At 42.0% G+C, this 23993-nt stretch overlaps 1 protein-coding gene across 2 annotated transcripts; it reads right to left on the bottom strand.

Moving 5' to 3' along the window:
- Nucleotides 1-6833: 6833 nt before the first annotated feature.
- Nucleotides 6834-19498, bottom strand: LOC142271996 (filamin-C-like). Of its 2 annotated transcripts, XM_075332490.1 has the most exons (21): nt 19314-19498; nt 19099-19122; nt 18719-18966; nt 18522-18617; nt 17181-17280; nt 15971-16111; nt 15376-15504; nt 15067-15240; nt 14700-14861; nt 13789-13992; nt 13538-13690; nt 12718-12840; nt 12327-12566; nt 11948-12217; nt 11711-11848; nt 11416-11531; nt 11157-11289; nt 10872-11048; nt 10174-10392; nt 9866-10075; nt 6834-7990 (listed from the first exon to the last, which is right to left on the bottom strand). In XM_075332490.1, exons 1-21 carry the CDS (start codon nt 19423-19425, stop codon nt 7803-7805), a joined length of 3357 nt encoding a protein of 1118 aa, XP_075188605.1. In that variant the 5' UTR covers nt 19426-19498; the 3' UTR covers nt 6834-7802. The 2 variants fall into 2 exon arrangements, with proteins under 2 accessions (XP_075188605.1, XP_075188606.1); XM_075332491.1 differs by lacking the exon at nt 18522-18617.
- Nucleotides 19499-23993: the final 4495 nt, after the last annotated feature.

Below are 23993 nucleotides of genomic sequence, written 5' to 3'. Positions count from 1 at the left end.
CATCACAATCTAACTAGCGCCAGTGGGGATCAAGCCATTCCTCGACTGCCATTCGCGGCCCTGTGACGCTATCATGGGGTGCCAATGATTTGTCATGACAGAGGAAGGGTTAGCTGATCACCCCTGTCACAGTCATGACTCACTTCCTGTGAATGCCAGCAGAGCGCCAGCATTCCCTGGAGATCAGCAATCTGCTGTTCAGAGGGATGCTGAAGCATCTCTCTGATCAGCACAAGCGACCGGATAGGGCAGGCTTCAAGTTCCCTAAGGGGACTAGTAAAATCAATAAATAAATGTAAAAAAAGTGTTAAAAAAATTTGAACCCCCCCCCACCACCCCCTTTTGCCCAACTGAAAGTAAAATAACAATAATAATAATAATAATAAAAATAATAACAATGTTTGGATTGCCTCTTATTGCATTTTATTGCACTCTTGCGGCGGCCAAAAAACGGAATTCTGGCAATTTAAATTTCTTTTCGTTACACTGTTTACTAATCAAATTAATTTGTTAATTATTTTGATAGATCGGACATTTCTGAAAGCAGCGATAACAAATGTGTATTTTTTTATTATTATTTTTTATTTTTAATTGGGCAAAGGGGGAAATTTAAACTTTTGTAGGGTTTTTTTTCATTCAAGTTTTGGAGATGTTCATTAAGCTACTCACTTAGAATTTCATTGAGAGAGCCTATGCCAGCTATTATGGATTGCTGCCATGAGTGTGTCATGGCACATGTGAAGTTCCTGCTGTATGCAGACGACCTCCTGCTACTCTCCCCAACCGAGAAATGCCTCCAAGATAGCCTGGCAGTACTGGAAACATTCAGCACCACATGGGCGCTTCCCATCAACCAAAAGAAGACCAAAGTCATGGTGTTTCAGAAGAAGAACCAGAATAAAATAAACTCTCCCTCCTTCACATTAAATGGCTCCACGCTGGAGAAAACCAGCAGCTATACCTACCTCGGTCTGGAGCTAAGCAATAACGGGAGCCTCAAGCAAGCAGCAGAAGCCCTGAAAGGAAAAGCGTGCAGAACCTTCTACGCCATCAGAAGACAACTGTACCACCTCAAACCACCTGTGAGAGTCTGGCTCAAAATATTTGACAGCGTCATCACCCCTATTCTGCTGTATGGCAGCGAGGTATGGGGCCCAGTGACCTACCCATATCACACAAAGTGGGATTCCAGCCCAACCGAAGTCTTCCACATGAAGTTCTGTAAATATCTCCTCCAAGTCCATCGCAGGACCTCAAACATAGCCTGTCGGGCAGAGCTGGGCCGATTCCCCTTATGGCTCAGTATACACAAAAGGGCGCTATCGCACCAGGCACACATACAGAACAGCAACCCCAGCTCCTACCATCATAAAGCCCTGCTGAGCCAGAGTCCAGAGCAAGCCAGGAACCCCAGCAGCCAGTCCAGCCAAAGTCAGCAACACACCCTGACAAAAGCCCTAATAAAAGAGATCTCAGAGAGCTGTAAGATGCAATACATAGAGGACTGGAAGAGTGAATTAGAGAACTTCCAGAAACTCACCATCTACCGGTCAATGCGGAGGGACTACACTCTGGCCCCATATCTGGAAAGGTTATGCCACCCCAAAGACAGGCAGACCCTGAGCCTGTACAGACTGAGTGCCCACAGCCTAGAGGTGGAAACAGGGCGACACCAACAGACATACAAGCCGCGAGAGAACAGACTGTGCCAGCACTGCCAGCAGGGGGTTCTGGAGGACGAGGCGCACTTCCTGCTGCACTGTAACAAATACTCAGCAGTGAGGGCCTCCCACTTCCAGAAACTTACCGCTCATACCCCAGACTTTCCATCCATGGACGAGGAGAGGAAACTCCGCATCCTACTGGGGGAAGAGGAATCAACGGTGGAGATCGCCGCCCAATATGTCACCACATGTCATAAGCTGAGGGGAACATAAGGCCCCTAAATGGACTTTCAGAGCCCAAATTGTGCCCCCAACTCCCCATAACCCTGATCCCCATCCCACCACACTTAGTGTATTTCTCTTGCTTTGGCAACACTAATTGTATTTTGGTCCTGTCAATAAAGCATATTTGAATTTGAATTTGTGTCCTGCTCTGGGGAGACCTCTGACGAGTCTGGAGTCAGAAAGTCACAACGCCTTACTGCTCACAGATCCTCTACTTGTATTTTTGAGTGAAATCTATTTGCTTTAGTGCTGTAGGGGTTAAGTACTTGTTACTATCTTGCTGTCCTTTATAACCTTAATCCCAGGTGCATCTCCTTTGTGACCTTTCCCTACGCTATAAAAAGATATGTGTCTTACCATCTGACACCGGTTATAAAATTTTCATTCTTATGCTGACCAGTTTGGAAGAAGCTGAGTAGTTGTGACAGTTGCAGCTGTGGTGTTTAGCTTCATTGTAAGAGCTTGGAGTGTTTTACTTTTGTGTCTATTTTCCCCCTGTCTGTCTTTTTTGCCTTGTGTTGTATTATTGCAGTGGTGAGTCTAGTGCTCTCACCGGCCTTCTAACTAGCCAGGGTGAGTTCAGGGCAAGCAAGGACCTAGGTATGTGATCGGCAACAGGGGGGAAGGACCCGTATAGGTACATTAGGGAGTGCAGGGATCAGCCTCAGAGTAGCAGGAGGTGACCCCGCACCAGGGTTCACTGTTGTATAATTTTCCCTGTGTGTTGCGGCGCTCACTGGGATTTCCCTTATACCTGGTGGAACCCCAGTAGTCACTGCATGACAGTCGCAGAGGGGGAGGAAAAATATCTTTATGCATTTTGAGTAACCAGTGAAATATTGGAATGACTGGGTTATCAGGTAACAAATACTTTTTAGATTTAACATTAATAACCCCAGTGCTATACCTTCATCTAGACATCCAGATAATTTGTATCTGAAGGACAATGTAGAATCAGAAGTCTCGACTAAAGCGGGCTTTACACGCTACAATATATCTAACGATGTGTCGGCGGGGTCACGTTGTAAGTGATGCACATCCGGCATCGTTAGTGATATTGTAGTGTGTGAAACCTACGTGCGATTACGATTGAATGAATAAACGTTGGTCGCATACACGTCGTTCAAAACCTAAAAATGTTCCCGAGGCAGCACACATCGGAGTGTGTGACACTCCGGGAACGATGAACTGTAGCTTACCTGCGTCCCGCGGCTCCCGCTGGCTATGTGGAAGGAAAGAGGTGGGCGGGATGTTTACATCCCGCTCAACTCTGCCCCTCCGCTTCTATTGGCCGGCTGCCGTGTGACGCCGCTGTGACGCCGAACGTCCCTCCCACTCCAGGAAGTGGATGTCCGCCGCCCACATCGAGGTCGTATGGAAAGTAAGTACGTGTGACAGCAATTAATCCTTTGTGCGACACGGTCAACAAAATGAACGTGCCGTACATATGATGGGGGCGGGTGTGATCGCATACGATATCGTATGCTTAATTGTAAGGTGTAAAGCAGGCTTTAGTCATGAATTGCAGAATTGTGATGTAGAATAGATTTTACCTCCTTCAAGAACAAACATGTATAAAGCACTACTACACAATTTCTCATGCAGCAGCAATACCAAATAGGTAATTTTTAAAATGTTATTTATGTAAGAAGGGAATGATATGAATTTTAGATATTTTTTTAAATATAATATATATATATTGGGTTCTATCTCAAGTCATGGCAACTTAATAGATGAATGCTCTGTAGGAAGATCGATTTTGTGCAGGCCTAGATAGATCCACCAGGGTCTTCTACGCTGTTATCTTGATAACATCAAGCCATTGGATTGCTGGTCTTCATCGCCTTGTTCCTTCTATTTGTCTGACCATGATGTCCTTCTCCAGTGATTGCTCTTCTTATATAATATGTCCAAAGTAGCCAAGTCGTAGCTTGGTGATCCTTATTGGCTTATTGGTTTTGAATTGTTCCAAAAATCGATTTATTGTTCTTCTTGCCATCTGTCTTCTGTGTATTTAAGACTGATGATGGTTGATGATTCGGCCAGCAATTATGATTACTCCCTGGTTTTCGGCAAGTCCAGTATTCCTGAAAATAGTTTCTTCATATAAATTAAAGAGAAATTGTGACAGGATGCAGTCTTGTCTGACGCCTCGCTCTACTTTTTACCATGCTGTGTCACCATTTTCCGTTCGAACGGTTGCTTCTTGGTCTGCCCAGAGTGTGCCCCCTCCTAGGTGCAGAGAGCCCCGGTCACTAGCCCGCGCTTACTGGCTGCTGGTGTCAGGCTTGCCTGCAATAATCAATATTGCACACTAATGCTGCATAAATAACATATCAACTCCAAAATGATATGATTAAGTCATTTATAACCAACAATGTGTGTACTGAGGAAATCATCCAGCCCTTTTTAAAAGCTGTTATAGTATCTGCCATCACTACCTCTTGTGGTAGGGCATTCCACAATCTGACTGCTCTAACTGTAAAGAACCCTTTCCTATTTAGCTGCCAGAATCTCTTTTTCTTCTACTTGCAGGGAATACCCCCTGGTCCTTAGTATTACCTTTGGAAGGAATAAGTCATGTGCCAGTCCTTTATATTGACCACACATGTATTTGAGATTTTCTTGGAGATGTCTTTTTTGTAAGCTAAACAAATCTAACTTTTTCAACCTGTCGTCATTTGGGAGGCCTTCCATTCCTTGTAGTAGTCTAGTTAGCCGCCTTTGAACTGACTCTAACTTTTGAATGTCTTTTTTAAAATGTGGAGCCCAAAACTGGATCCAATATTAGAGATGTGGCCTTACAAGTGATTTATAGAGGGGTAACAATATGTTGGGATCCCGGGATTTAATCTCTTTTTATACACCCTAAAATCTTGTTTGCTTTAGCAGCTGCTGCCTGACATTGAGTGCTGCTGCTCAGCTTATTTGTAACAAGTCCTTCTCCTGTTCTATAGTCCGAGCTTACTTCCATTTAATGTATACGCAAATATAGGATTACTCCGTCCTAGGTGCATTACTTTACATTTATCAACATTAAATCTCGTTTGCCAAGTATTTGTCCATTCTGACATCTTAGAAAAACCACAAAGAACTATATAAAAAAACTAACTAACCCGCCTGGACCTGGTGTTGTGCGTCATTTATAGGCCTTAATTCAGACACTGTGCGTCTCGTGTATCCGTGCGAGATGCACCTATATAGTGCTGTTTAGCCCACCTGACCTGGGTTTCTGGCGTCATTTATAGGTTACAGTTCAGACACTGTGCATTTCACTCATTATATGATGGGCTCCCAGTGCAAGCCTTATTAGTGTGCATGTCTTATGCTAAGCAGTCGCCCCTCCCCCCTAGTGTGGAGGTTGAGTGGCTGTGACATCAGCATCTTGCACCTCGGCTGCAGCCATCTTTATGAGGAAGGCTCACCACATTCTGTGTGTGCACATATCATTTATCTTGGCTCTTTTTTTGTGGTGTTTTTTTTATATAGTTCTTTGTGGTTTTTCTAACTAATTCAGTGTAGGGACTCGCAAGTGTGAGAATCCTTGACGAACGGATTGCGAGCTTACATATTTTGGGCCAAAATATAAACTAATATCTCACTATTTGAGGTATGGCACATTTTATCCATTTTTGCAGGATGTGTGTGGACCTTTTGAATTCAGGTGGTTAAATGGTGAGCCTGTCATGTGTTATGTACTCATAGTGCTAACTAACCCGCCTGGACCTGGTGTTGTGCGTCATTTATAGGCCTTAATTCAGACACTGTGCGTCTCGTGTATCCGTGCGAGATGCACCTATATAGAGCTGTTTAGCCCGCCTGACCTGGGTTTCTGGCGTCATTTATAGGTTACAGTTCAGACACTGTGCATTTCACTCATTATATGATGGGCTCCCAGTGCAAGCCTTATTAGTGTGCATGTCTTATGCTAAGCAGCCGCCCCTCCCCCCTAGTGTGGAGGTTGAGTGGCTGTGACATCAGCATCTTGCACCTCGGCTGCAGCCATCTTTATGAGGAAGGCTCACCACATTCTGTGTGTGCACATATCATTTATCTTGGCTCTTTTTTTGTGGTGGTTTTTTTCATTCTGACATCTTATCCAGATCGTTTTGTAATATTGTACTATCAAGGTCAGTTTTTAATATCCTACATAGTTTGGTGTCATCAGCAAAGACTGACACCTTACTATCAATCCCATCCACAAGGTCATTAATAAAGAGATTAAAAAGAATCGGTCCTAGCAAAGACAAGTCAAATGTTTTTGCTATTTGGTTTTGAACTGCAAAGCAGAGTTTTTGCCCAAATTTCTGCCACAAAAAGGCAGCATTTTGAACTGCATAGTGCGGTTTAGAAAACCAAATTCCCATAGACTTTGCTTGAAAAGCAAAACACATCCATTTTGGCATTAAACGCTGCAGTTGAAAAAGCAGGTAAAAAGCAAAGTGCGGTCTTAGCCTAAGAAGATGAGATACAGCAGTCTGTCAATTACTGAGCTCAATTCCCTCAATATCCGTGGATGATTGCCATCTGGCCCGGGGGATTTGTCAATGTTTAATTTACTCAGACGCAGGCATAATTCTTCTTGTGTTAAATTAATATCAGGTGGTGAACTTTGATTTTTGACTTGTTGAATGATCCCTGGAACAGTCAGTTCATTAGTGAACACTGATAAGAAGTGCCTGTTTAATATCTCAGTCTTTGCTTTGTCCTCTATAATTAACTTATTATATATGAAGGGGCCGATACTATCCTTCGTTTTCCTTTTGGCATTAATGTGTTTATAAAAAATGATAGGGATTTATTTTAAAGTCCTTGGCGATTTTTGTTTTGAGTTGCTAATTTTGCTATATTGATGGCACAATAAAAAAAATCATTGGACAACAGTCACATTAGCAATGCATTTTTATTTTCTTTAGTATGCACCAATGATATCTATAACAAATGACAAGTTTTTGATGCATAGAAAATATCTTCCTATAAAATGCAGTCACATAGTCAGCACCATGTGATATTGGCTCTGCCCTTATAACAGTGCTACGACAACCAATTATAATATTTAGAGACTGTGCTGATAGAGGTCATAGAGTAAAAAATGCAAATAAACATCAAATATCTAAACTGCAAGTCAAAAGAAACTTGCATCTGTTCATATAAAGGAGATTCAGAAGGGGACACAACTAAACTTCAATCTGAAGCTGCAACATTTTTCTCTAGACCGTGTCGTAATAGAAAAGGTGTGAACACAACCTCTGGGCTCACATTTTATGGGTGGCTTTTTTTCAGTTTTAATGCTAGTTGTGTATTATTGTGCTTCATTATCAGATTCTACAAGTACTGTACAGACAGTGATACTATTGTGACTACGTGTAAATTCTGTAGAAAGAACAAACTAGAACATAACATAAAATACAAGTCGTATTTTATATGGAAACATAAATGTAGTTTCCATAAAAACAACTGTGACCATATTATGACTCCATGACCTCTATTCGCCTCCCCTAGCCCTCTTACCCCCAAAATACCCTCCCCACAATTAAAAATAGAAAACAAAGCGCATATAAAACAAAACAGGGAGCAACAATAGAAAATAAAACACCAATCATAATATAAAGGAAGATTTTGAAAAAAGCTGAAAGGACATGGACACTGGGGGTGATGTGCTCTTGTTTTTCTTTACCATGCCATTATTCTATAGGAAAGTCCTTAGGTTGGAGGAACAAAGGCACTTTGTGAATTATTGCTATGACAGTTTTGTTTTTAATCAGTGCATTTGCGTAAAAAAGGATAAAAGCCTGTTCCTCACTGGCAAATTAGTAGGCCTCTTACATCGCCTATTGGGTTACGAATAATTTTTCAAGGCACTGACACTTGGAAGGGACTTCCGGGAACATTCTGGTCACCCCACTTAACAATGAGGATATAGTCCCCTTTGTCTTTTACAGTGTAGGTCACGTTGTACAATCGATTTCCCATGTGCTTCACATATACTTCCTCACATGGCGTCTTTGGCCCATGAACTCCTACCATCAGCATGTTGGTACCTGTAAAAAAATGTCCATTGTGAGTTAGACTTGTTTTAGCCATTGCCTATGGTTACACACAGACACTTCATGGCTTTACTTGTTTTTTCCCCAAAAAATAATAATATCCTGACTAGCAAGTCAGTTTGTGTTAGAGATTTACAAGTGACCCAAATAATAGGGCAGCATGGTGGCTCAGTGGTTAGCACTGTAGTCTTGCAGCGCTGGGGTCCTGGGTTCAAATCCCACCAATTACAACATCTGCAATGAGTTTGTATGTTCTCCCTGTGTTTGCGTGGGTTTCATCCGGGGTCTCCGGTTTCCTCCCACACTCCAAAGGCATACTGGTAGGGAGTTAAGATTGTGAGTCCCAATGGGGACAGTGTTGCTGATGTATGTAAAGCACTGTGGAATATGTTTGCGCTAAATAAAGATTATTATTGTTATAGCCATCAATTTTCTAGCATTTAAATGCGAATGACATCGATTGCATAACTTTAGACTTATCTGATAAATTGCAATTATACTAAGATGTCTTAGGACCGCTTTACATGCTACGACATCACTAGCATTTGCTGGCAATGTCAGGAGCGATAGCACCCGCCCCCGTCGAAAGGCCAATATGTGGTGATCGCTGCCGTAGCAAACATTATCGCTACAGCAGTGTCACACGCACATACCTGTTCAGCGACGTCACTAAGCGGTCGGCCAATAGAAGTGGAGGGGCGGAGATGAGCGGGACGTAACATCCCGCCCACCTCCTTCCTTCCTTATTGCCGGCGGATGCAGGTAAGGTGAGGTTCCTCGTTCCTGCGGTGTCACACGTAGCGATGTGTGCTGCCGCAGGAACGACGAACAACATTGTACCTGCAGCTGCAACGATAATTGGGAATTGACCCCCATGTCACCGATTAGCGATTTTGAACGTTTTTGCAACGATTCAAACTCGCTCAGAAGTGTCACACACAATGACATCGCTAACGCGGCCGGATGTGCGTCACAAATTCCGTGACCACAACGACATCACTTTAGCGATGTCGTAGCATGTAAAGCGGCCCTTAGTCTCAATTCACATCTGCATTGTTCATTTACACTGCTCTGCTTCATCATAGGAGCAGAATGATGAAAACGACAGCCATGGCAGATGCATCATATCTGATGGACCCCAATAGTCAACCCCTTGGTTTCCGTTCTTGTTACCCATTATTGTACCAGATAGTTTGGCATTTTTGATGGAATCTGTGATGGAGAGTCCTAATGGTGTCGCCAATGCTGTTGTGAACACAGCCTAAACTATTCAGACTGCAAACCATAGTTATATACAGTATGTATATTGACAAATGGGATGCAATCTTAAGTAAATATACTTATTATATATATATAATCATGTACTTTTTAGGACTGACTAGAAATAACCCATAGTTTTCAGTACTGTAAAAAAATGGAAGACATAATCCTGCCATACTCTAAAAGGACAAAACACACGAGAAGCCTGTGGCTACGACTACATTACGGTGTGCAAGATATATATATATATATATATATATATATATATATATATATAATGTATTATATTGTATACAAATGTATGCTCTGTGAATAATTATACTATAGAAATATGTTAGTAATAACACCTTGCTTCATATATAACAGGAAGATTTAATGTCATGTGGTCAGTTCTTGAAACCCCTACTGATCAGCTGTTCTTGCCGGTGGGAGCTGTAGCTGGCCACATACATACATTAGGGCACCTGCTATAGGGCAATGCAGCATTCCATGGCACCTATTCAAATTTGGTATAGGTAACACTAGTTAATGGTCAGGCCCTTTGTGTGGGGTGTGTTGTGGTGTGCACATGTAACTCCAATCACATAAATCGAGAACACTCATTCCCACCTGCTTTGCTGCAATCTACAGTGAAGGTGTTCTTTTGTCCAACAAAGGCTTTGGAAAGACCAGGGCCTCTGGAGACTACTTTGGAAGCATCAGATGTAAATTTAGGCACCGCCATTCCGTAGCCTCCAACAGAAGCCGAGGATTTTGTAACTGTCTCTACCAGGACTGTTGAGGTTTCATGCAGGCTGTGACCACCAGAGAGTCTCGCTCCTATGTAAAGACAAACAAAAATGTTGTGTGTTAAATGACCGAAAGAGATAAACAAGAATAAAACGTTTAGTCTGTGGTCTTAACTATGTATAACTTACCTGTTACACGGGCTTTGAAGGGACTTCCAACTATGTGTTGTGGTCCTCCATATTTGATTGAGATTAGATAATTTCCAGGGGCCATTGGGGTATAAGTTAATTTATAACCCTCAGGAGAGTCTTGGCAGTCCAACTTCACCTTTGAAGGTCCATCAATTGTCACAGATAAAGATCCAGACCCAGCATTTAAAGTATTTACTACAAATTCAGAAGGTCTCCCTGTGTAAACAATAGAGAAAGCAAAGGTAAGATTTGGAAACGGCAAGGCTCTCAAATTAAATGGGTTGCCCACTAATAAAATGCTGATGCCTATGCATGGAATATGTTATCAGTATCAGATTAACGTGGGACCAAAACAGCATCCAAACACATTGTTTTTTATCCCCCGTGAGAGAATTCAGAGTCTACACGTGGCTCTCATTGGGCTGCTGGCTCCCATCATTCACTGAAGGCTGTTTATGTCGAATCATTCACGAACGACACATCCAGCCGAGTAACAAGTGTACCCGAGCACCCTGATCATCGATCGAGTATCAAGCAGTGGCGAGCTCGCTCATCATTACTTATAATGAATGAAATAAAAACCAAAACATGAAGATTCTATAAATGATATAAAACATCTTGAAATCTTTTCATATTACAAGTGCTATGTTATAATAATCATAAAATCTATAGCTCTACTGTGGAACGGCTCTTACCGGTGACTCCACCTTCAAGCCCAGGTCCATAGGCTGTAACCAATCCAGGATCACCAGCCTGACTCTGCTCGCCCACACGGATTTTGAAAGGACTTCCGGGTATATGACGTCCATTGAATTTGACGTCAATTGAATGAACTCCATTTTCATGAGGAATGAAACGTATTGAGTATTTATCTAAAAGTACAATAGAAAAATGTTGGTCATAAACCACATAACCATTATTCCCATTATACTAGGTTATATTAATATCGTTAGGAGACTTTCAGTGATATGTTCTCTTACCACTGTCCACTTCTGACACGTAGCATTCTTCTACAATTCCAGATGGTGTATGTACTTTAGCATCTATGACTCCGCGAGCTCCATTTAACTGCACTGCAAAAGTGGCTGGTTGGTTGACCTTCAATCCAGTCTCCTAGAATGATACATTTAAACAGTTTGAGAATTGCTGATAATGAATTGTATGCAAAGAGATTTAGCTCCATAAAGTAAATTATGCTTAAATATAATAATTCCAAAGGACCTTATTAGTAATATTTACCTGTAGGCTAGTAACAGTGAGTCTGCGGGCATCATCTGAACGGGAGGCCACTGGTACCACAAAGGGGCTGTCAGGGATGTGCTCATCATTAAATTTGATAGACACTTCGTAGTCACCTGAATTACAGATATCATTGCTCAAAACTGGCTTTTTTACTCAATACCAGGGGATGAACTCAGCACAAGAAGTTTTACTAATAAATGTAATTTATGCATTACAAATATTACAATGTATACTAATTTGGCCAAAACAAATTATGCTTATTCATCTTTGCTTTTAAAGTGCACAAGCTCACCAGCTTCCTGTACAATGTAGGACACTCCACAAGACCCATCTTTACGATCTTCAAAAGAGATCTCAGCTTTACTAGGGCCTTCAACTGCAATTGACAGACCGCCAGCTCCAGCTTCTCGAGTCCATATGCTGAACTCAGCTGTAGGATTAAGTTATAGACATGTAGAAAACTGTTATATATATATGTTTCACAAGGAATGTCTGGTATATTCATGTTCATTCTTTCATGACTGCTCACCAGGGACTCCTGCAACTCCCCTCTCCAAGCCAGTGCCTCCTGCTCTGACTTTATGGGCACCACCTTCTCCCATAGGTCCTACTGTGAACTGGAAAGGACTTCCAGGAACATGTTGGCCTCTGTACTTTACACTGACAGTGTGAGCTCCCATCTCTTGTGGAACAAAGCGTACACTATATGTGCTGTCTTCACCATCAATGATCTCTGCATCTGCTGTTTTTCCAGAAGGACTGGTAACTTGAGCTGTCATATCCTGAGAACCTACTTCACCTGAAACAGATAACCAACCAAGACTACTTAGTAATGTATATTTTCATACGTTTTTGGTTATTTATTGAAGTACACTGAATGGATTATTTACTTGCTCTGCATTACTAACCTTCCTGACGTGCAATGCTGCTGAATGAACCAAGACTCTCCCGGCCAAGGAAGTCTCCAAAAACATTGTGGAAAGGGTCACCTCCAACTTGTGTAGATTCCTCCACCCGCACTTCACGCTTGGTTTCACCTCCCCTTGTCTTGCTGATCTCTGTACGTTCGGTGCGTGTATATGTATGACTGCTGCGCGTGAATGTGCGTGTCAGGCGTTCTTGGGCTGAGACCATCTGGAACCAGTTGCCTAAAACAAAAGAATTAAAAAACACAACACTTAGTTAAAAGCTCAATTTTGACTAAAGCTCAAATAATACAAATTTCTGTGTCATTTTACCAGATTTACTTGTAAATCCTAGTTCTCACTATAAACCGTGCAATTTAATCAGACCCCATACCTGGAATTTTGAGGTTGAGATCGCATGTGCTACCAATACTGGCAATAGAGGGAGCTTGCCGCTTTCTGGTTATGCTTTCTTTCATACGTCCTTCACCTGTCACCTTCACCATGAAAGGACTTCCTGTAGGCACATTGAGGACATTGATTTGCATGGGCTTGCCACAAAGAGATCATTTGTAAGTCTAGATATATGTATCTTTCAGCCTTTTTGAATTAGACTCAATATCTATATATTTCAAGAGTATTATCATCAAGGTTTAATAATAATAATAATAATAGATATAATAATAATAATAATAGATATAATAATAATAAAAAAATATGTTTTAATATTATATCATAATGATTTTACACGCAACATATAAAATTATACATTTTGCTTGTACTTATGGAAATAAGCTTAAAGAGATTATCCACTACTTTAACATTAATGGCCTATGCATAGGATAGGTCATCAATGTCTGATCGGCCGGGGTCCAACACCCCGCACCCCCACCGATCAGCTGTTCCTGGGTATTGCATATCCGTCTCCTATTGATTTGAATAGGGGGCGATGGGCTGTACCTGGCAGTGGCCGCTATCAGAAGATGGAGTATTTCTGGAACTGAGCATTTCCAGCCACCTGCTGCTGTCACCGGCACCGAGAACAGCTGATTGGTGGGGGTGTCGGACCCCGGCCGATCAGACATTGATGACCTGTCCTAAGGATAGGCCATCAGTGTTAAAGTCGTGGATAACCTCTTAAATTGAATGTGTGTCAAAAAAACTCTCAATTAGTACATCTAATATTTATCATATATATTTGTGTATCCATATACCTGGTACGTGTTTCTCTGCAAACTTGATGTTAATAATGTATGTTCCTGGCTCAGTAGGACAATAGGATACTTTACATGTGCCATCCTCCACATCCTCACAGTTTATATCCACTTTGCTTGGGCCCTCAATAGACAAACCTAAACCTCCATATCCTAAAAAAATATAAAATACATTGTTACCATTGTTATTCACAGAAGAAGGCAGAAAATGTAGCATCTTAAAATAAAACCAGAATATGTATGAGACCTACCTGCATTTCTGGTGTCGACTATGAATTCTGACACCTCAAATGTAATGCCTTCCAGAAGGCCCTTCCCGGACACTTTCACTTTACTTGCGTCACCAATCTCAGACTGTCCAACCATGATCTTGAACGGGCTGTTAGTCACGTGTTTTCCATTCTTCTTTACACTCACCACATGCTCTCCCACCTCTTTGGGAGTGAAGGAGATTCCTGTAGGTTTTGATACATGATAAGTGAAAAGGTTCCAACATCTTTACATGGCCTATAGTATATTGTGTTTGTGTTAATTAACATTTTTTTTTTCATTTTTAGATTCTATCCTAGATATTAATGTAACTTATTAATTTGCCTATTGTACTTTTACATTATGTTATTTGACCATACCTGATTTGTTAGGCTTAATCAATATTCTTAGAGTGGAATTAATATTTTCATTTTTCTTTATTTCTTTTTATTAAAGAATAACTAAACCTTTATCACTTTTTATATTTGATTGTCCTTTTAATTGCAAGCAGGTTGGTGGGTGTTCAGGTCCTGAGACCCCCACCAATTCCTCAAAATAAACCCTCAGGAGTTGTGCAGCTCAGGCAATAGGAGTTAACAACTTCAGGCTCAATGTGAACACAGAGCAGAGTATGGATTCAGTACAAAGCTTAGACCTTATGGTCTTTATCCATACCCCACTCCATGTACATACTCAAGTAGAAGATCTACACTCCTGTCTCCTTAGCTGAGCACTTCTCATGGCATCAGGGAATGGGGCTGGGTGATCGGTGGGAGTCTTCAGACTGCCATTGATCTTCTTGCAATTAAAAGGGCACTCAAATATAACAAAGTGATAAAGGTTTAGTTACTCTTTTAGTATTCAGAACAATGTCATAGGATTTATCTATGTAAATCTACATTACTTTGCTTACCAATATGCCTGTTGGGCAGTCTCTTCAGTAGACAAGGTTCCTCGTTTCCAGATGGAGCTCTGATACTAGCGGTTAACAGGCTTAAATCTGACTCTGTGATCTTGAGAGACACGTCGGTTGAGGTTCCCACATTCAGCTGAGAAGTTCTCATAGAGTCATCTCCTATTGACATATAAATAATTTAACTTGTTATAAAATTAGTTATTACCAAGTAAATAGGTTGTATAATATATCATCTAGAAGGTGGTCAGACTCCCCTCAACACTAGGTTCTGTCCAGAAACACAAAGCAAACAATAATAAAAGCTTTGCTTCTCAACAAAGTGTTTTCTCAGGATAGGAATTGCCAAATTTTCCATTAAAATCACCTGTAATTTTGGCTGTGAATGGACTGCCTGGAATATGCTTGTCATCAAATCGCACAATGATGTTGTAGTCTCCAAGAGCAGTGGGCAGGTAGGATACAGTGCATGTGCCATCTTTATTGTCCTTGCATGTGATTTCTGCCTTTGATGGACCTTCCACAGCCAGTGATAAGCCCCCTGTGGTAGGACAGAAAGTCGAGATATTTAGTTATAAGGTGTAATACTGAGAATTGTAAGATCACAAACAAACTAGCATCCCATAAAGCGGTACGGGTACTGTAATTTCATATCACTACTTAAGGTGGCGCATACCTTCTCCAGCGTCCTTTGTGACAATAGTAAACGTGGCGGGCTTGTTCACCATTCCATGGCTAAGCCCTGGTCCATATGCGCTTACATGTCGGCTGTTAATGGCATCTACATAAAACTGCAATGGACTCCCTAAAAGAAGATACATTGACAACATTAATGTAAACCTCCAAATGCAAAAACATTATAAGTGATAACAAAGTAGTACATGAACATTATAGGCTAAGAGGACATTATTCTGAGGACCATCCCTCGATAAGCCCATGTCTACTTTAAATATCATCAAAAACCATACGCACAAAGGGCATATTATCAGAAATAGGCTATTAGTGAACCATCCTTTAAGAAATAGATCCTAGTGGTAAGTGGCCAGAACCTGGTTCAATGGGCTTGTCATCTCCAGGATTTTTGAGAGCCATCATTATGTAAAAATTTGGGTAACCTAGTGAATAAGTTTTGCCCCAGCCCTAACATACAGTTTACTATCATAAACTTTACACCTTAAATATATTATAACATGTGCCATTTTCATCTTTATTTCTTGTAAGGAGGAATGTGTTTCATAGATTAATGGTCATTGTAATCATATATTAATTACCTGGAATGTGATTTCCATCATATTTTATATCCATTTCATGCAGTCCCTTTTCCACTGGAGCATACTTCACAGTCACAGTGCCATCTTTGTTGTCAGTGATATTGGGTCTAGCCGTCTTACCAGATGGCATACGGACCTCACCTACATGCAAATATAGTAACATATATATAATATTTCTGTAAATTATATTTTACACATAAGGTAAAAAGGGAGCTATATCTTTGGACACCATTTCATAGTATATACACATATAGATATACTATTATTATTATTATTTATTATTATAGCGCCATTTATTCCATGGCACTTTACAAGTGAAAGAGGGTATACGTACAACAATCATTAACGGTATACAGTTGCAGTTACAGTGATATACAACATATCATTACTAATATAGCATTGATTCTCAGTTATAACTGGAAACACAGTCCAGAGCTGCAATCACAATTCTGCAGGTCCTTTATGGAAACGATAAGCAAGTTTGTATGTTAATTTCTGATAGCTTACTGAGCTAATATAATGCAGTTGGGCAATTTGGTTTTCTGTCATCAGGGTTTTGTCAAGTATCTGGCGGTAAAGACTACAATCCAAAGAAGGCAGATCACTGGGGAGAACTCCTTGTAGAGACTGTCATTCTGCATCCAATGTGTCCCAGCTCATTAAAGATATATGTGTAATATCTACTGTATATACAGTATATGCATGTTATTAGTGTTGAGCGGAACCTGATCCGCAAAATCCGGATCCGCACGGTTTGAGAGCCCGATCCGAGTCCGACCAGTACCCGGGATTCGGGGTACACGATCCGGATCCGTTTTTTTCTCTCTCGCTCTCTCTCTCTCTCTCTCTCCCTCTCCCTCCCTCTCATCCCGGATCCGGCTCCCCATTGATTTACATGGTCGCGGATTCCGGATCGGATCCGGACTTCTGCGGCAACCCGATCCGGACCCGCCGGACCCGGATTATGACCGATCCGCTCAACTCTACACGTTATGTTACATCGTTATTGCTTACATAATTCCTATTCCTGATGTCCACTCTTTTACTTTGCGTGAGGGTATCAGAGTTACACAAATTGTGTTTGTAGACCTGTATCATTCTTAAGACATATCTGTCCCCTCATTTCATTGGGTTATAGGGGAACATTTTGGGTAAGTGTTAACTTTTCTAAAATAACATGAGTTCTGTAGTCTTGACTGGATTTCCATACCTGTAATTTCTCCTTTCTGCACAGTAAAAGGAATCACTAGGTTGAATGGCCTAAGCATTGAGTCCAAAGTATCAACAGGAACAACAGGTTCTTCAGTAGCCTGAAATGAGTCAAGTAGGGCCGTCAATCATCTATGTCCTTACAAGTGACAGTATCAAGTAAACAAGTGAATATGATAAAGAAACAAATGCATAATTCAGAGGATGCAAGTTATTGAAGGTATAGAAGAAATAATGGCAAACAGAAGAAGGCAAAAGAATAGATAAAGGTGGATACAAGAATGTATCATATTCTACTTCACAGACCAAATGTCCAGATTCAGGTGGAAAGTCCACCTGAAGGTAATCCAATAGATTAGGGAAACATGGAACAGATCGGAGTGGAGGAGTGTGTGAGTTCAGACCACCACCAAATAATAAAACTATGGAGTAACCAAACCCTTTTGGTTCCATTTAGAGATCTGTTACTGTCATACTCATATGCAGGACCTTAAGAGGAGGCTTTTATTTACTGCTCCAGGGGTTGGGGCTCTGCTTTGTGTTGGGCTTCAATGACCTAAACCTTTACAGTTGATAGTAAAGTTTGGCAGCTATCATCACCGCTTAGAAGGTTTGGTCAGTATATTAATAATTATCCTATACTTCACTGCTACAAAAATATAAGCTGATAAAGTGTTGCCCACAAAAGCTTCTTCTAGTGCACTGACTGGTGTTAATATGGTCGAATCGAAATTCTAATCATCCGGGTCATCCATGAAGCACACACGGCTGTTCTTTTAGATATGCAACTAGTTTAACAGTATGTGCACAAAGGTGCTGAAAAATGAATTTTCAAGTGGAAACCTCTTGATGAAACACTCCTTTGCAGAGTTTTTGCAGAAAGTTTTTATTTCCTAAAGCAATGGTGGAGAGATGCTTTTTGAAACAGTCTTTTTTACTGAAGTGTTTTTTCCAGCCTTTTTTTTTGGACAAAGCCTAGTTCGGAGTGAATTCTATTAGAAGTGACAAGTGCTTTCTTTTTTCCACCAAGTATTTTTCAAAGCCAGAAGGGGGAAAAACACTGACTCAATACACTGAATATATGAATAGAAAAGTGGTTTCACTATGGAACTGATTCTTTCAAGTGATTTTTCAGGCATTTTTTTAGAGCAGACTTGTTAAAAAACTTGAATAAATCTGTGTGCACATAGCATAAAACTTAGATCTGAATACCATCTGGATGTACGGAACAATGGAAACACAAGGTGGCGTGGTAAAAGTATACAGGAAAGCATTAGATGGAGCGTAGAGTTCTAGATGGATAGGGAAACAGCGCTAGAGAAGAGAATTCTCTGTGATATACCCAGTGAGTTGGATAGCCGGGAAGGTGTGCAGCATAGGGCTGATGGAGCTGCACAGTGTCACATGGCTCCTCTATGATTGGGATGGTATCACAAGCCTGGCAGTAGGGAGGGAAGTGAACAGTTAAATCACGGAAAAGGGACAAGTAAATGGGGAAATTGCACATGGATCATCTCCCAACAATCAGTAGAAACTTACCACAACATGGAAGGGACTGTTGGGAATGTGTTCTCCGCCAAACCGAATGGTGATGACGTATTTCCCTGGTTCAGGTGCTGTGTAGTAAATATCAAAAGTACCATCCTGGTTTTCCACCACATCTACATCAAGTTCTGCTCCATCTGGTGTAGACACCTTGCAGGTAACTTTTCCCTTTCCTGCTGCTTTAGCATCCACTGTGATGACTGTCTCCTCTCCAATCTGAATGGTGGGTCCTAGACAGGCTCCTGAACAATAAAGGAACACTATTACTTTCTAGACAGCAGCCATTCAAATATCACATATTAAAATAAAACTAAGAATGGCTTTCTCCTTGACTGCAATGAGTTTATCCTAAACTCTAATACATGAAAACTTACCTAATCCATGTCCTCCAAGGGACACTAAAAAGAATAGAAAAAAAATTGTTTAATTAAGTGTTACCTGTAATAGATTCTCCATTTTGTATGTACTTAATATCAATCAATTCAACCCATATAAAACATAAAAAACACAGATTTAATTATTTCCTGTGGCATATATAGCACTATCATATTCTGCAGAGATGTATATAGATTGATTGATTGGAGCGCACCTGTCACTAAGCACTTGCTGGCGTCACCGGTGGGAACTGCGTGAATTCGGAAAGGAGAGAAGGGAATTTCGTCACCACCATATTTAATGGTAATGGTGTATCTTCCTGCCATGTCTGGCACATAAGACACTGTGTAGGTGCCATCCCCATTTCCCCGGATATTCGCTTTTTTTGGCTTTCCTTCAGGGTCCTATAGACAGGGAAAAATAGAATAATGTTTTTATTTTATACATGCAATCAAAATTTGTGAAATACTGAAAATAATATCCCTTATTAACAAATTAGATGTTACTTTCGGCAGTAATAAGTACATCAACTCTAAAGCCACATTTTTGTTGCACAACCTCATGTTTCCTATTTCCATGCAAACACCACTTTATATACTACTATCCCCTCACTGCTCCTTCCCTAATCATGTCCTAAAGGCACGGGCGGACATTTAATTGGGGGCCTACAACGCAGCTGCCATTGGACTGCACAGAGCCCATGTAATGTTCTTGCCCTCTTCTGTCTGTGTCCGCCAGTGTCTAAAGATGTCAAGGTACCCTTTCTGTCTGCAGAATATCATGTATCCGGAGTTGTGTGACTCACTAATGCCTGTGTGAATATTTCACTTTTGCCAGATGGTGACTGCAGGGCCGGCTCCAGGTTTTTGTGGGCCCCGGGCGGAAGAGTCCCAGTGGGCCCCATCCACACGCAGACACACATACGTACACATACATATACATATTTAACGACAAACTCACAAAAATACATATAGAACTGACACATCTATACAGTCATATACACTGACATACATAGATACACATCATACATGCATACAGACACACACACACAGCTCTGCTGGATACATACATACAGACACAGCGCTGCTACATACATACACACATAGCTCTGCCACATACATACACACATAGCTCTGCTATATACATGCACACATAGCTCTGCTACATACATAGCTCTGCTATATACATACACACATAGCTCTGCTATATACATGCACACATAGCTCTGCTATATACATGCACACATAGCTCTGCTATATACATGCACACATAGCTCTGCTATATACATACACACATAGCTCTGCTATATACATACACACATAGCTCTGCTATATACATACACACATAGCTCTGCTATATACATACACACATAGCTCTGCTATATACATACACACATAGCTCTGCTATATACATACACACATAGCTCTGCTATATACATACACACATAGCTCTGCTATATACATGCACACATAGCTCTGCTATATACATGCACACATAGCTCTGCTATATACATGCACACATAGCTCTGCTATATACATACACACATAGCTCTGCTATATACATACACACATAGCTCTGCTATATACATACACACATAGCTCTGCTATATACATACACACATAGCTCTGCTATATACATGCACACATAGCTCTGCTATATACATACACACATAGCTCTGCTATATACATACACACATAGCTCTGCTATGTACATACACACATAGCTCTGCTATGTACATACACACATAGCTCTGCTATATACATACACACATAGCTCTGCTATATACATACACACATAGCTCTGCTATGTACATACACACATAGCTCTGCTATGTACATACACACATAGCTCTGCTATATACATACACACATAGCTCTGCTATATACATACACACATAGCTCTGCTATATACATACACACCTAGCTCTGCTATATACATACACACATAGCTCTGCTATATACATACACACATAGCTCTGCTATATACATACACACATAGCTCTGCTATGTACATACACACATAGCTCTGCTATGTACATACACACATAGCTCTGCTATATACATACACACATAGCTCTGCTATATACATACACACATAGCTCTGCTATATACATACACACCTAGCTCTGCTATATACATACACACCTAGCTCTGCTATATACATACACACATAGCTCTGCTATATACATACACACATAGCTCTGCTATATACATGCACACCTAGCTCCTGCTATATACATACACACCTAGCTCTGCTATATACATACACACATAGCTCTGCTATATACATACACACATAGCTCTGCTATATACATACACACATAGCTCTGCTATATACATACACACATAGCTCTGCTATATACATACACACCTAGCTCCTGCTATATACATACACACCTAGCTCTGCTATATACACACATAGCTCTGCTATATACATACACACCTAGCTCTGCTATATACATACACACCTAGCTCTGCTATATACATACACACATAGCTCTGCTATATACATACACACATAGCTCTGCTACATACAGACAGCGACAGACACGCGCGGCTCCGGGGGGGGCATAAATCGGGGGGTGGGGAGGGCACATACCGCTCAGGTCACGGTGGAGAAGGGGCCCACACAGCGCCGGAGGCAGGGCCGGCTCCAGGTTTTTGTGGGCCCCGGGCGAAAAAGTTTCAGTGGGCCCCATCCCACACAGACACGCACATAGAGATACATACACATACAGGCATATGTACATATACATATTTAAAGAGAAATTCACAAAAACACATATATAAACAGACATAAATCTATACACAGTTACATACACTGACACACATAGACACACATCATACACACAGACACATTAGAGGTATTATTAATATGGGGAAGCCGGCAACAGCCTCACTCACCTCCCCCGCTTGTCTGCCATCCAGCTACTCCAGGGCATGTAGCTGTGCTGCGTTGACATAGCCGCACACAGACACTGCTGTATATACATCACAAGAGAGGCTGGGGACATACACATTACTGGGGGGCATACACATTACTGAGGAGGGGGGCATACAGCAATGGGCTGACATACAGCTCCAGATGGGGGGGGGGATACAGCTCTGAGGACTATACAGCACTGGGGTGGAAGGAACATAGAACTCTGGGGGGTATAATACAGCATTGGGATAGAAGGGCCATAGAGCTCTGGGGGGTATACAGCACTGGGGTGGAAGGGATATAGACCTTTGGGGGTACACAGCACTGGGCTGAAGGGGACATACAGCTCTGGGGGGGTATAGAAGTATGCAGCCCCCACATTCCTCCATATAACATAAAGCATCCATATTGTTCCCATAATTTAATGCAGCCTCATATTACTCCATATAATGCACCTGCATATTCCTCCATAGTGTTATGCAGCCCCCATAGTCCTCCATATAGAATGATGCACCAAATATTCATCCATATAGAATAATGCACCAAATATTCATCCATATAATATAATGCACCAAATATTCATCCAAATAATATAATGCACCCAAGATTGCTCCCCATAATATAATGCAGCCCCCATGTAGCAGCATCATGCAGCAGCCCCCATGCAGCAGCCCCCATGTAGCAGCATCATGTAGCAGCATTATGCAGCCCTCCATGTAGCAGCACTATGCAGCCCTCCATGTAGCAGCACTATGCAGCCCCCTATGTAGCAGCACTATGCAGCCCCCTATGTAGCAGCACTATGCAGCCCCCTATGTAGCAGCACTATGCAGCCCATGTAGTAGCACTATGCAGCCCCCTATGTAGCAGAACTATGCAGTCCCCATGTAGCAGCACTATGTAGCCCCCCATGTAGCAACACTATGCAGCCTTAGTGGCAGCACATGCAGCCTCATGCAGCATCACTATGCAGCCCCATGTAGCAGCACTATGCAACAGCACTATGCAGCCCCATGTAGCAGCACTATGCAGCCCCATGTAGCAGCACTATGCAGCCCTCCATGTAGCAGCACTATGCAGCCCCCCATACAGCAGCACTATGCAGCCCCCATGTAGCAGCACTATGCAGCCCCCATGTAGAAGCACTATGCAGCCCCATGTTGCAGCACCATGCAGCCCCATGTAGCATCACTATGCAGCCCCATGTAGCATCACTATGCAGCCCCATGTAGCAGCACTGTGCAGCCCCATGTAGCAGCATGTGCAGCCCCATGTAGATGCACTATGCAGCCCCCCATACAGCAGCACTATGCAGCCCCCATGTAGCAGCACTATGCAGCCCCATGTAGCAGCATTATGCAGCCCCATGTATCATCATTATGCAGCCCCATGTATCATCATTATGCAGCCCCATGTAGCAGCATTATGCAGCCCCATGTAGCATCACTATGCAGCCCCATGTAGCAGCATTATGCAGCCCCATGTGGCAGCACCATGCAGCCCCATGTAGCAGCACCATGCAGCCCCCTATGTAGCAGCACTATACAGCCCCATGTAGCAGCACTATGCAGCCCCATGTAGCAGCATTATGCAGCCCCATGTAGCATCACTATGCAGCCCCATGTAGCAGCATTATAAAGCCCCACATAGCAGGATTATGCAGCCCCATGTAGCAGCACTATACAGCTCCATGTAGCAGCACTATGCAGCTCCATGTAGCAACATTATGCAGCCCCCATGTTGTTTAATGCAGCCCCATAGTCATCTGGCCACCATGATCAATACATACTTCCTCCTCATTCCCCCGCTGCTCCGGTCTCCCCAGCGTGTCCACTGTTCTGCCGCTATGACAGCTCAGGACACAGGCGCGCACAGTAATGACGTCATCACGCTCCTGTGTACTGAGCTGTCAGAGGCAGAGCGCAGACAGATACTGCAGGAGAATGATGTGTGAGGAAGCGCGCCGCTCCCT

The sequence above is a fragment of the Anomaloglossus baeobatrachus genome, unplaced genomic scaffold (genome assembly GCF_048569485.1).
Source record: "Anomaloglossus baeobatrachus isolate aAnoBae1 unplaced genomic scaffold, aAnoBae1.hap1 Scaffold_3437, whole genome shotgun sequence".
Classification (NCBI taxonomy): domain Eukaryota; kingdom Metazoa; phylum Chordata; class Amphibia; order Anura; family Aromobatidae; genus Anomaloglossus; species Anomaloglossus baeobatrachus.
The sequence above is the reverse complement of the archived record's forward strand: the minus strand, read 5'-3'. Positions and strand labels throughout refer to the sequence as shown.

Coding starts and splice junctions, on each gene's coding strand:
- LOC142271996 (XM_075332490.1), bottom strand. CDS start 19,425: ATGGCAGGAAGATACACCATTACCATTAAATATGGTGGTGACGAAATT. Junction 18,618..18,718: donor ACAGTCCCTTCCATGTTGTG/GTAAGTTTCTAC, acceptor CCCTACTGCCAG/GCTTGTGATACCATCCCAAT. Junction 13,691..13,788: donor AGTCGACACCAGAAATGCAG/GTAGGTCTCATA, acceptor ATATTTTTTTAG/GATATGGAGGTTTAGGTTTG.